At 41.6% G+C, this 14,567-nt stretch overlaps 1 protein-coding gene across 1 annotated transcript; it reads right to left on the bottom strand.

Annotated features, from left to right (window-relative positions):
• Positions 1-10,499: 10,499 nt before the first annotated feature.
• Positions 10,500-12,125, bottom strand: ZNF280B (zinc finger protein 280B; the record flags this gene model as incomplete). The annotated part of the gene is made up of 1 exon (XM_084254299.1): positions 10,500-12,125. One exon carries the CDS (start codon positions 12,123-12,125, stop codon positions 10,500-10,502), a length of 1,626 nt encoding a protein of 541 aa, XP_084110425.1.
• Positions 12,126-14,567: the final 2,442 nt, after the last annotated feature.

Here is a 14,567-nt window from a genome sequence, read left to right as displayed (position 1 = left end):
ATCTTCTTGATCCAGTCATCTATTTTTGGGCATTTGGGTTGTTTCCAGGTTTTACCTATTGTAAATAGTGCTGCAATAAACATAGGTGTACAGGTGTTCTTTTGAATCAATGTTTTTGTGTCCTTTGAGTAGATCCCTAGGAGTGGAATTGCTGGGTCATATGGTAGCTCCATTTTTAGTAGACTGAGGAACCTCCAGACAGCTTTCCATAGTGGTTGGACCAGTTTGCACTCCCACCAGCAATGCAGGAGAGTTCCTTTTTCACCACATCCTCACCAACATTTGATGTTGCTTGTTTTTTTGATATGTGCCATTCTTACTGCTGTAAGTTTCAGCAGTCAAAAAAGATAAACTCATGCCATTCGCAGCAACGTGGATGGAGCTAGAAGGAATTATGCTCAGTGAAATAAGCCAGAAGGAAAAAGAAAAATATAGAATGGTTTCACTTATAACAGGAATATAGGGGAACCCAGTAAGACATCAGTGTAAAAAAATAATAACACAACAAAGCAAAAACAGACAATTATAAACCAGAAACATACTGCAGGGGAGGAGGAGGGAAAGGGGTGAGAGGGAGGAAGGGAGGAGCACAGGGGACTGTGGTGATGGTGCATGAGTGCCTTGGGGAAGGAAATTTTATGGGGACTCAATCTGAGGGGGTGCAGGGAAGCAAATATTGTCTAATTTTTTTTAAATGATAAATGTTAAAAATAAATTTAAAAAATAAACAATCTTAAAAAAATAAAGTTTAGATTTTTTTTTTTTTTAAAGCTCTATTTATTTATACAAGAACTAGGGTACAGACCAGATTCGCAGGAGGGTGAGAGGATTCACCAGAGACAGAGCGGGGAACAGAACAGGCAGACCGATGAAATACATTGCTGAGGGGAGCAGCAGAGGAGACAGGAGAGGTCTGCTGCGCCATGTGGGACCCCTGCTGGTCTGCAGGGACTGAACCGGAACTGAAGAGCTGCAGACAGCTTCACAGGGCTGTGCTCAACCGCCTGCGCCACCAGGGGAGGCCCAAGATTTTTTTTCCCTGAGTTTCTCTGGTATCCTATTTGTTATTTGACTGTCTCCAGTCTTTTCTTTTTACTTTTAAACTAATTGTTTTCTAAAAATGGATGACTTTGCCATGCTCCCTGTTCATGAACAACACCCACTCACTGATTATTTCCATTAAATGCACTGAAACCCCAGAAAGAACTGTCTTCTTAGGTCACACCCCAGCACCCACCCATTTGACTTTCATCACCGTTGGTACGGTGACAAAAATTGAAAGGGGTTAATTGTTGGAGGAACAGTAAGGAGCACATGATTAACATCCAGAATGCATTCCACCCTCTGACATTTTCAGATTCCACCTCATCTCCATGCTGATGAGATTTCAGGTGCCTAGGATTACAACTCTTAGCATGCCATGAATCTGACTTCCTTAACAAGAGTCTGCTACAGTCTAGGGAGGAGTAAAGCAGCTATGATTGATACATAACAACACATGTGGGCTCAAGAGCTCTTGCTTTTCGGGCTTTTGAGTTGCATCCTGGTGTCTCAATTCAAATGGTATTACTGTTAGGATATAAATGCTGACCAATTAATCAATCTCTCTTTCCTTCCTTTCCCTTATTCCCCTTGTAAACAAATCTTTTTTTCCCCCTGTGTGCCTGCTTTTTGTTTCTTGTCCTGAGTTCTTAAGTGCATGAATGAGGACCCACACTCAGTTCACCCTATATCCCTGATGTTGCCCTATAACAGTATTACAAGTCCCAGTATGCCGTGAGCTGACTTCCTGAGCAGGGATACTACTGGAAACTGGGGGTAGAGTTGAGTGGAATATATAATATGGAAGGAAGGTGGGCCCACTCTCTTGCTTCTCCAGCTCTCCCTCTTGCTTCTGTGGCCCAACTTGTACCCTAGTAGAGTTAGGAAGGAGACATTTGGAGAGATGTACAGATTTGGAAAGATCTGGGGGTGAGAAACATGGCAAGGCTGCTCTTGGCAGAGACAATGGCAGCTGTTACCTTGATGTGATATATCCTTCTGCCCCAGCTCTTTGGGACCTGCTGTAAATAAAAAGTATCAGGCTTTTCTGCCCTCCCGCCATTAGGATAGATGACGGATCCTTGCGGTCCTGAATGCATGCCTGATGGCGGGCACCTGGAGTAGGGTGTGAGCATATGTAGATGGGATTCACCTGGGCTGAGACTGGGCTTATAAGGGCAGCATCACGGGGACACCAGCAGAAGCAGTGCAGAGAACGAGAGCAGAAGAACAAACAGAAGAATGACAAGAGGAGCAGATAACAAGGCCACCAGAGAAGACCAGAAAGCCCAGATAGAGTGAAGGCTTGCTGGGGGCTGGGAGGCCTGCCAGCATCCCAGCCCCCCGACACCCCTGCCTGTTGTGTACCGGGTAAATTCCAATAAAAGCCTGAAAAGCCACTGAGGACTCTCCAGGACTCACTTCTTTACCCTGTCCACTTGGATCATAAAGATCCTGCTCCGTGTCCTCCTGCCCTTTACACCTGTTTACCCCCTTTCTTTTGGTTCCACTTCAGAAGGTAACTTAGAATATGGCAAGCTTTCATGCCTCAGCAGCCATGCTTTGGGGCAATCTTGTTTTGCTGGGCATTTCCCATGAGGGGATAGGTAATTGGGGAGTTTTATTAGGAAAATATTAGCTTTCACATCAGGAGTCTGCTTCCTTTGCTTTTGTGCAGTGGCTGGCTAGACCTCTTCTAGAGTACTCCTTAACAGTCTGGAACCCCTTGGGTACCCCTCTGGTGTATGCTAACATGTATAGCTGAATCAGTATATGTGTGCACTGTATATACACACATCCTCAAAGCTGCAAGAAAAAGTTAAATCTTGGTAAAATTATTAAGACTAAAACATTCAGGCTGCAAACAATCCTAAAGAAAGTAGAAATTATTTAGTAAATCAAGATAAAAAATAGAGAACAAAACTAATTGGAATAAATCAAATTAGATAAGAAATATTGGTAAAACTGTAACAAATCTCATGAGCAGCAGAAATAAATTTCAGTATTACAAATGAGAACAGAAATGAGATTTTGTATAGAGAGGTTAATATTCAGCCCTAAGGAGAACCATTTTTGCTTCAGTAACTTTAGGTTTCTTATAGAAAAGTTGTGAATCTAGTCAAACAAAACCTGTATATTAAAGTTTAAACTCACTTAGCTTATTAATTTGAAGCTGGGTCTGGGCTCAGTTCACAAGACGATTACAGAGTGAGTTCCCGGAGATTTTCTGGTTGATGCCTCCTCGGTGATAGCAAGATGATAAATTGTGTGTGTGCGGGGGAAGGGCAGGGGTTCATGGAGGATTTATTATAGTTTCCAGGCTTTTGTTGTACTTTCAAAGAAGGTGATTGCTATTATTTTTAAATTGTTTTAAAAATAAGCTAAGTGTGTTTAAAGTTTAATACACAGAGTATTCCTGATTGAGAATGTCTGCATCTTGAGGAGCCTCAGAAATCTAAAGCATCTGTAAGGCCTTTACGGGGCTCATTAGGGCAATGTCTGTCAGCAACATCAAATCACAGACTTGAGCTGGATGGTCCAGGTTCATAAGCTGTGATATTTTCTGTCAGAGCTGTCTGTACATGAACTAGACAAAATTCTCCTTATAGGAAATGGTCCAGCATAAGTTGAAACAGTATCTGAAGAGTTTTCTGTAGTGCACTATGGCTGGTGGCAAATATTTGCTACTCCTTCCTTTGAAAGGTGGGGTCTGTTTGCCCTCCTGAGTAGTCTTGCCTGCTCTACACCAGCTTTGACCAGTTGTAAGGACAGGAAGGACACAGTGCAGGTTTTCTGATCCAGCAGACCAGGTAAAGAAGGAGTCCTAGAGAGTCCTCGGTGGGTTTTGCAGCCTTTTTATTTAGATTTACCAGGCATATGGCAGGCAGGAATGTTGGGGGGCCAGAAGGCTGGCACTCCTCCCAGCCCCCAGTAAATCATCACTCTATCTGGGCTCTCTGGCCTTCTCTCTGCTTCTCTTCTTCTCTCGGCTTCTCTGCTCCTGCTGGCATCCCCGTGACGCCATCCTTAAAAGCCCAGTCTTAGCCCAGGTGAATCCCATCTACATATGCCCACACCCTATTCCAGATGCCCGCCATCAGGCATGCATTCAGGACCCTAGGGAGGGTCCTGCAGGAGGGTAGAAAAGCCTGATACTTTTTACCTTACCCTACAGTCCACCCCCTCAGGGTTTTCTGACAGACAGTCTATACAAATCATACACGTTTCTCTTGGCAAATAGGAACACTACAGCCGTGGCCCACAAAAGTAAAACACTGTACATCACAATAAAACAATATAACAAAATACAACAGAACAAAATAAGTCTAGGCAGGGCACCAAGTTAGTGGCAAAAGACAATTATTGGCACCAGCAGATGATCCACCAAATCTGCTGCCGAAGGCACTGCTCATGCAAGGGAGGGCAACCATTCACGGCATCTGCCCTAACACACCAGGAGCCGTCAGGCTTCCTAGCCTTCTCTGGCTGTGGTCTCAGCCACAAGCCACACAACGCATCCACCCCCAGGACACACTCACTCTGGGATTGGCAATTCTATACTGTTGGGGGTAATCGCCAACCCTCAGGGTTTCTGTCTGCTGTCGCTCCAACACTCGGCCTTCATAGCCACCAATGCGACTCGCAGACCCCTGCACTCAGGCCAACCCACTGCACAAGCACATGGGTCGGAGATCTAAATTCCACATGCGGCCTCTCTTGGGTCCCCTCTTCGGCTTGGGCTCCACCCCAAGTCACACTCCCCGCCCATCCCCCAAGGACAGGTTCCTCAGATCCTCATCCTCACTCGACAACGAGCAGGGCATCACCCACAGGTGATTTTATGAGACTCACTGGCCTTCTTCAGCTTACTTAGTGCTTAACAGCTGCTCAGGGCTTCCCCAACTTAGCATCAGTACCAACTTTTGCCTTCTCAGTTGGCTTTTCTCCTCTGCCTAGCTGCTGGGCACACACGGGCTGCTTTCAGCCATCAAGGCCCACTGGCCACCCCCAGATTCCCATCTCCTGGGGTGTACAAACAATAGCATCCTCCCCCAGGGTCCCAAAAATTTAACTTGCCAAAGTTCCTCCACCTTCTGGCGGGACTGTCAGTCCAAGTTCATCAGTCCAAGTCCATTAAGCCTCTCCCTGCATCAGCACTGGCGAGCTCCGAATCACCCTTTCTTTCCCTGATGATTCTGCTGCCTCATGGGTCTTTGGTTGGTCCTCTTGGGCCGTCTCCTTCACGCGAGGTCTTGTCCTGTAGCTCCTGGACCTTGTCCACCTCCTGTGCCGCCATGACATGTCCAGCGTTGTCACAGGGAAACAGTCTGCTACTCCTCAGTCCCTCCAGGTCTTTGGAGGGCTCTATACCCATCTGCATGGATCATCTTGCCGACTTATGCCAATTATAAGGACAGGAAGGACACAGTGCAGGTTTTCTGATGCAGCAGACTGGGTAAAGAAGGAGTCCTAGAGAGTCCTCGGTGGGTTTTGCAGCCTTTTTATTTAGATTTACCAGGTATATGGCAGGCAGAGGTGCTGGCTGGTGGGCTGGGAGGCTGGCAGTCCTCCCAGCCCCCAGCAAATCATCACTCTATCTGGGCTCTCTGGTCTTCTCTCTGCTTCTCTTCTTCTCTCGGCTTCTCTGCTCCTGCTGGCATCCCCGTGATGCCATCCTTAAAAGCCCAGACTTAGCCCAGGTGAATCCCATCTACCTATGCCCACACCCTACTCCAGGTGCCCGCCATCAGGCATGCATTCAGGACCACAGGGTTCCGTCATCTATCCTGATGGCAGGAGGGCAGAAAAGCCTGATACTTTTACCTTACCCTACACCTGTGGAATGCAATGAAAATTATTGGGGTTCAGATGATGAGATTCGGACTGTGGGGTTCTTGGGTCCCTCTGAGAAAGAATTCAGATGTTACCATTCATCAGCACTCAGCAAGTTTATTGAGGGAAGGAAAAAAAGGAGAGAGTCGCCTGCACAGATAAAGGCGGGCAATCTTGAAAAACAAGAACTGCTCAAAGACTGTCTTAATAGATGTGGTAAACGATCATTAAAACTAAACAACTTTATTATTCTAATGGTAGAAATTCATTAATATATTACATTTAATAGAAAAGCCTTTTTCATTAAAACTGAGAACAGGAAATTCCATTTATATATCGTTTAGAAAAGCAAAAAGTTAACACAGCACTACTGCTAGCAGACAGGGTGAGGGGCACCCTGAAACCCCCACTCACACACTTTAAATGGTTTCTGCCATTCACCACATAAAGACAAAGAATACTTAGTGTGAAAGAACTTTAATAGTAATGCAGTGACAAAGGGACTGGTCTTCTCCTGCCCACCAGATAAGCATTCCAATCTATTGCATTTAAGTATGTCTTAAACAGCAGGTGTTAACAAAGCAAGCTGACACACCAGAAATCTCCATATATCTGCATCAAAAGGACATGCTGACCCTTGGCCACCTCCCCCCACACCCCCTTTTTTTTTCACTCCTTTGTATAAATATCCTTGCACAATGCCAAAGAGCAGGATGGTGGTCTTTCAGACAGGAAGGAGTCTGCTGCCCTTCTCAGTCTGTTGAAAAATTAAGTATTTTCCTTCTCCTCAAACTCGTATCTTTTTATTGGTTGGGGGAAAATGAGGCTGATGTTTGGTATCAATAGGACTAGTATGCATAGAGAGAAGAGAGGATAAGTTTCCCAATAAAACACCCAGTTTCCCTTCCTCTCATGGGAAAATGCCCAGTCAAGCGGGGCTGGCTCAAAACAAGGCTGCTGAGGCCTGAAAACTTGCCACAAGTCTAAGGCAACTTCTGGCAGAGAACCATAGGAAAGGGGCAGAAGGGACCATGCGAATCTAGGAGGACAGAAGCAAAATCAAAGTGACAGGAGTGTGGGAGGGAGATGAAAAGGGCACCGTGCATAGTTTAAGAATCTGCACATACTCACTGAGAGAGGCTGCTCCGGAGCGGACTGGAGAAGCAGCACCACAAATTTTCGGAGTTGTTCATCATCTGGAATGAAAGCCTTCCCCCCGCCCCCCACTGATCATTAACTGTTTAATTCACTATAAATCAGCCAGTTAGAAGGCCTCCCTGGTGGCCTAGGGGTTAAGTCTCAGCACTATCACCACTAAGGCCTGTGTTTGATCCCTGGCCAAGGAGCAAACCATATATGGCACAGCAGATCTGTCCTGTCTTGCCTGCTGCTCCCCTTAGCAGTGTATTTCAATAAAGCCACCTGTTCTGCTCCCCATTCTACTACTTCTCACCCCCTGCACCTCTGGCCTACATCCCAGTTCTTTGACCCCCCCCCCAAAAAAAAAAAAAATCAGCCAGTTAGAGATAAGGTGTTAGAATACTTTCGTTGCAGCATTGTGGGTCCTTCCCTTTTTTAGTGAGCTTTCACTGTTACAGCACTAAATAAAAATTAGATAAAACTAAAAATATGCCATGCTGTTAGCAGAAGGACAATACAATGAAAACGGCTTTTCAGAAAAACATTTTATTACTGTAATTGCTATCCTACTTACAATTTTTGGCAACATTAATAAAATAACAAATTTTATCTGAAAGAGCAAGCAAGTAAAATAGACAAGGAAATTCACAAAGGGTAATAACAAAATAGTAATCTTGACGGATATTCAATATATTTGTAAACAAAGCAAAGTGACATTGCCTTAAAAAAATATAGGGGTATCAGTAGAAAAACAGAAAACTCCTGAAGAACTCAACTCACTATATTTTCTTTTTGTTACAGGCACAGAAACTGACTCAAGCTAGCTCAGTTCTAAGAAAGAAGCAAAGCCCTTGATGATTATCTTTCCAACTTTTTGTGAAAATCTAATTAGATAGGAAAGAAAGGGGGTGGGGTGGGGACATAAAGTGCCTTTAAGGAGATTAAATGGAAATGCAGAGGGCAAATTTGTCTGTTATTTTAATAACATTGGTGAAGATCAATGAACCAAAGAAACTCAATTAAAAGGGGCAGCAAGCCATGTAGGCTTGTGGGAAAAAGCATTCCAAGTAAGAGAAGAGCAGTTGCAAATTCTTTGGATCAGAAGATAAATGATTTGCTTGAGGAAAAGCAAAGCCAGTATGCTAAAAAATAGTACATGTGGGAAAAATGGTAGATGAGTGTGACAGAGGATGACAGAGAAGGGGAGAAAGTAGGCCGGGACCTTATCAGTGGAACCTGCAGTTGGCAACATAGATAGCAATTTGTACTCCTTAGGAGCATGCATTAGTGAAACAGCAAACAGTGTTGGTTAATACTAAGCAACCAGAAAAACACAAAACATTTCATATTTTTTACCACAGAAACAGAATAAGGGAGATAAGTATGCAAAAGTTTGCAGATCTATTTATACACAGAATTCTGTTTCCACATGAGTACAGAACAAGTGGAATAAATACATGAACACACACACACACACACACACAAAATCTTTCTATACCTAAAGAAAGGGGTTTGGGCTGAAACTGTAGCAAGTGCCTTGGCCCAGGCAAAGTAACTGAAAAGGCATAGTAAAATGTTCAAAGTGCAAATCAATCAATCAAGCACCCAGTAAATAAATACAACGGATTTATACATAGGAAATAATCTAAAAGATGGAAAATATACTCAAAGCTTTTGTTATCTGGAGTCCTTCCTCCCCAATTCTAAAAGGTATGCTAAGCCCTTGATTATCATTTCTCATCTTTTTGGGAAAACTTGGAATTTATGACATTGAGGAGGAAGGAAAGGAGTAGGTAAGATAGGGTGTCTTTAAGGAAGAGGCGTAAGCAAGAGAAAAAGAGATTTCTCCTGGTTTAGGTTTATAGCCAAGATCTCAGATTCCTTGAGGTGGTGTACAGAGGCAACTAGGAACCTGGGTCATTATGGAGGAAGAAGGGATGGCACTAGAACATGCCTAGGGAGACTCAATCCTGGAAACCTACAGAAGTAGCCATGGCTACTGATGTTCAGAAACCTTTACTCAGAGAGTTCCCCACAGCTCTGAAAGAGCAGTTGGAGATGGTACATATCATTCTGTATACTCAGATTAGATAAAGGACAGTAATGCTGAGACTAATACTTACTGACATAAATGGGACATTTATTGCACACTGGAGTATGTCAACACCCAACTTCATTTGATAGAAAGGAAAATCATATGCACAACAACACAGTAACTAATATTAATACATTCATGTCCAAGGCAAGATACCAAATTGCAAACTCCACATTTTTAATTAGGATAAGATACAAGTATTCAGAAAAATATAAGGAAAAAAATCCTATAATGCATTTTAGTCAGCAACCACGGGTTGTTTTTACCTGTTTGTACATTAGATAAGCCCCCATTCCAGCTTAACAGCAAGAGAACTAAATTTAGACTAGTCCATGAACTGGACAGATACCATTTGGCCCTTTTTGTTTAAAGCTATGAGTCTAGTACAATTCAAAACACGGACATTGGGACTTCTTTCCCTTAGGAAAGTTCACTTGCTTTACTTCTGTGGCTGAAAGGGATATGGCTAGTTTATTCTAACTAAAGGCCAACCAAGTGGGAAGGGAGGAAACAAACTATATTTTCATTTGGATCACTTAACAGGACCCAGACCACAGGCCCAGGCCCCGTTTTATTAATTACCATTGCTTCTCCTCAGAAACCAATGATATACAGCAGTTGCTGAGTGTCTATAGGGCCCCCCTGCCAAATGCAGGCATTTTATTTTAATGGTTTTGCTTTTTTTGGGGATATTCTTGAGCTAGGGAAAGACACTCTGAGACAGCTATTTTTGGCTTTGGCTCTACGACAAAAGTATGTGTCTCTCCCTCAGCTGTGACAAGGGGCCACTGCTCTCTTTTGACTTTTAGTTAGTCAACTGACTATTGACTAACTTCCTGGTCACCATACATGTCACAGCTTATCCCTGAACTTCTCCACACCCATGCTTTCAGAGCTAGGTTAATTTAAGCCAGCAAAACAGAGGCACTTCTGGGAGTTCAGCAGCAAACAGGACCACTCCATAACAAAGCCATTCCAACCTGACTAAAGTTAATTCTTCAAGGCATGGACAAAGTTGAAAATAAAATTAAATACTTAAAACACTCTATTGAATCTATATACCGACAGAAGAACTTTCAAACTTGGGCATAACATGAAAAATCCAACATAATAAATAGTTTCCCACTTTTCTTTTTCTTTCCTACACACATATACATGCATAAACACCTTTTATGTGTTAGAAAGACAGAATACACAAAAATCAGGTAATACATTTTAAAATGTAATCTCAAATTAAATATTGCCTTTCATGAATTTTTTAAAAAACCTCATGAGATGAGCCACTGAGTTCACTATTTTTAATGCTACTGAACTATGTAAAACGTGTATTTTTTGTTTTTATTGTGATTTTTACTTGGTTTGAAATACTTGTGATTTACTGAACCTAGGATTAATGCAGGTTTTTTGAAATTCTACTTTTTGACTTGGGAAGTGACGGTTCCGAATCAGAGGTGCTCACGGTAATGGACGCTACTTCCACTGATCCTGGTTGAAGAGGCCCCAGTGACACTTGAATAACAACTTTTGTTTCAGGAGGCAATCCTTCTAGTTGCTTAGGCTTCTTAAACATTTGATGACATTGGGTCTTGTGCTCCATTTTCTCTTTGAAAGTTAAGAACTGTAACCGGCATTTGGAACACTGGTGAACACTCTTTTCCCAGTGTCCTCTATAATGACACATGTATGGTGATGCAGTTTTGAAAATTTTAAGACAAAATGGACAAAGCAAATTCTTGGTGTTTTCATGGCATGTTCTGAAATGTGTTTCTACGTCAGCAAAGACCGATGATCTATAGTTGCAAACCTGGCACACATAGGGCATCTCCCCAGGCTTATGATTGTCCTTCATGTGCTCTAAGAGAACTTGGTCTGTTTTGAATGATAATTCACAAATTTTGCAGACAACAGAAGGCTCCTGGGTAGTGTGTACACTTTCGATGTGACACTGCAGCTGGAAGGGTGTGGGAAACTGCCGGTGACAGTGCTGACAGGTGGTGTGGTTTTCCCAGCTGTCACTCTTCTGCTTCTCAAGTTCCAAATGGTGCTTCATGTGATTCATAAACTTAACATTTTTTAGAACTTTCAAGCAGCTGAGGCATTTAAAGATTGTGTGAGTCTTCTGTTCTGGCTGTTCATCTCCTTTATGCTGTCCATAGTAAAAGTCACTAAGTAACACAATCAGATTTTCTTTCTTGGGATCAACAGTGTTGTTTTGACTTGCGAGACTCAAAATGTCTGGTTTTGCCAATTTATTTTCCCTACTGGGATTTATAGGCTTAAAATGGACACTATCCTTTGGCAAAGCTGTTGAAAAAGGTGCTCCATTCTGAACATGGCTTAATGAGGTATGAAGATCATTCATTGAGGGTATGCTTTGCTGAGCAGTGACTGTATGGACAACACCTGAAGGGGACAAAGCTGAAGAATGTCCCTCTATGATTTCATCACTGAATTTAGCTCTTTTGGGATTTACACTGTTCACTTCAGAAGTGGAAGGTTGCTTTGATACATGAGGACTTTCACTCATACCTCCCACAGAAAGTGCTGCTCCTGAATGCTGCAATGAACTTGTGAATGAAATCAAAGGAGAACATAACTCTACAGAGCTATTAGGCACAACTTGTGAATTGTTTTTATAATCAGGTTTTGACAAAGGCTCAATAGTAACAGGGCTATCTGTTGATCTTGATTCAGATTCAGAAAGTGGCGAAATAGTCACTGCTTCTGATGGTGGGGTTCCGTGACTTACAGGTCGCAATTTGTGAGCAGCATCTTTTCTGAGGTGACCATACTTTTTTCTCCTTAAACATGAACCTGGGGTGACTCTGTTTAAAATGTTTGAAACAACTGGTTTTGAATGTGAAGTCACCCCAACAAAGATTAGCTCAGCATCTTCATTTCCATGTTCTACACCAACAAAGATCAATTCAGCATCTTCACTATCTACTTGTTTGGTTTCTCTTCTGTTCTGTGGTTTCGGCTCATCTTCTTCAGATAACACATACGGTTGTTCCATTTTCTAATATTTTTATTCTTGAGTGGTGTGGCCACAACTCCCAATGCTTCCTTTACATAAACTGCCACCTAAGTACAAACACACTGCACATCAGTAAGTATAGAAAAATACATTATCTTATTTAATTTTCTCCAAAGCCCTAAGTTCATTATAAATACCCTTATTTTTACAGAGGACACAGAGACTCCAAGAGGATAAACAACAGCTTAACGCCCATGTTTACAATAATCTAGAATCATGGCTTTGTCCTATATTTGATTATAGTCTGTTCTATTAAAAAAAAATTCCAACTAACCACTAGGTAAAATCACATACAAAGGACAAATAGTATACAATGGCATCATGTGTACTGTTTAGAAACATGGGCTTTGAATTAGAATATTAAGGTGGAATTCTAAATTAGCCACATACTAGCAACATCTTCTTTGGCAGGACTTTCTTTTAATGTGCTTCTGTATCTTAAAGGCAAAAATTCTTATTTCATAGACTTGAGGGAACAGCTCCTTTTAAAAAGCACCACCATTCAATGGCAGAACTGGAAGAAACTTTATAATGAATGTACATTTCTCAACTGATTCATATATCCTAATTTTATAAGTATTAATATTGAAAAGTATCAAATTTAAATATTAGCATAAGAGTCTTTACACATAGTCAACAAATAACATAATTCAATGTCAAGTACTTAGCACATGCCCAGTATTTTAGATATGAACTCTCTTGATAATCTCATTTCAACTCCAGGTCTTAATTACAATCCATTCACTGAATCTTCCTGAATTTATCCATTCAGTCCTTAACTTAAACCCAACAGTGCTTCCTCCATCATCCCACCTCAGTCTGTTCTCCACATGGCAAAGTGATTTGGCTAGGACAGATTATATACTGGTTATATACTGTTCATCCCTAAACCATCCAATGGCTGTATGGTTCACTCAGTAAAAAAGCAAGTCCTTCCAATGCCTACAAAACCATGCTTTCAGCCCTACCTGCTGCCATACTACATGTATCTCATATTCCTCTTCCCCATGCACTTTGGCCTGGCCACACTAACCTCCTTGCTATTTCTTGAACACATGGAACACTTTGCTTTGCTTGGGGCCTTTGTATTTGCTGTTCCTCTTATCACCCTGTTCTTTTCCAAGTCTCCTTCTCAGAGAAGTTCTTAAATATTTCAAGCAACCTCTAACTCACATTCCTAGTTTCTCTTCATTTCTGTTCAATTCTCAAGCCCTTATAGCCCACCTACCACATTGTCAACTTTGTCTTGATCATTTTCTATTATTTATCCAATAAAATGTTAACTCCAAAAAGTGGGGGCTGACTTTTACTAACTACTGAATCTCCAGAACAAAGAACAATGCCTGGCATAGGCACAGGAGCTCCATAAATACATAATTTGTTAAATGAATGAACAGTAACTCTCATTAATTAGAACATGTATTTATAGAGCAGATGGTGATCCATTAATTCAACCTTGTCAGAACCTTGTGAGAAATTCTGTAGGCCAATAACATAATTAAAGCTAACTTTTTACAAAAATTTAGGATCACAACCCCAGAGTAAAAATAATAGTAATTTCTATTGAGACCTCTACATAAACACATATAAATAACTGCCCTTATAACATGGGATTTTTTTTTAAAGATTTATTCATTCATGCACACAAAAACTGGGGCACAGGCCAGAAGTGTGGGGGGTGAGAGGCTCCACCAGAGACAGAGTGAGGAAGTGAGGAACAAAACAGGCAGAATGACTGAAATACACTGTTGAGGGGAGCAGTGGGCGAGTCAGGAGAGGCGTGCTGTGCCATGTGGGAATCTCCTTGGCCAGGGATTGAACTCATGCTGCAGTGGCTGCAGACAGCCTCACAGGTTGCCCTTAACCCCTTGCATCACCAGGGAGGCATAACATGGGACATTTTAATATTTCATTTCACTTTTCTTAAATTATCAACCACAAAATCAATTATTATGACTCATCAGTACATGCGTGGTTTGAAAAACACTGGTTTAAAACTACAAAATGTTAACAAAACCACAGTTCAAAACTCACCCATTTCTCACTAAGACATAATGTCAAAATTATCCAATATGGATCCTTCAAATCAGCAAAATCCAATTTATATTTATAAAAATTAGACTGGCATCTAATAGGTACCTTGTACTTCTCAATAATCAGCATATTAGTTATAATTTTGGAGCGAGCGATATTTAATATTGAAAATGTGACCAATTTGGAAGTGAATTAAAACACAAATACCAATATTAAGCTTAATAAAAATTATTTACAGTTTTCATCACTTATTCCATAACCATATTCTGCTTGCCAAGCACTGAGTAGGAAGTGATAAATGCATGAAATTTATAGTTTAGTATGTGATTAGTGATTTACAACTCTTAAAAAACTAAGATGAAGTAGATAATTAGGAGCTGTATAGTG

The sequence above is a fragment of the Talpa europaea genome (assembly GCF_964194135.1).
Source record: "Talpa europaea genome assembly, chromosome: 14".
NCBI classification, from domain to species: Eukaryota; Metazoa; Chordata; class Mammalia; order Eulipotyphla; family Talpidae; genus Talpa; species Talpa europaea.
Note: the sequence above shows the minus strand (reverse complement) of the source record. Positions and strands in the feature narration are given on the sequence as shown.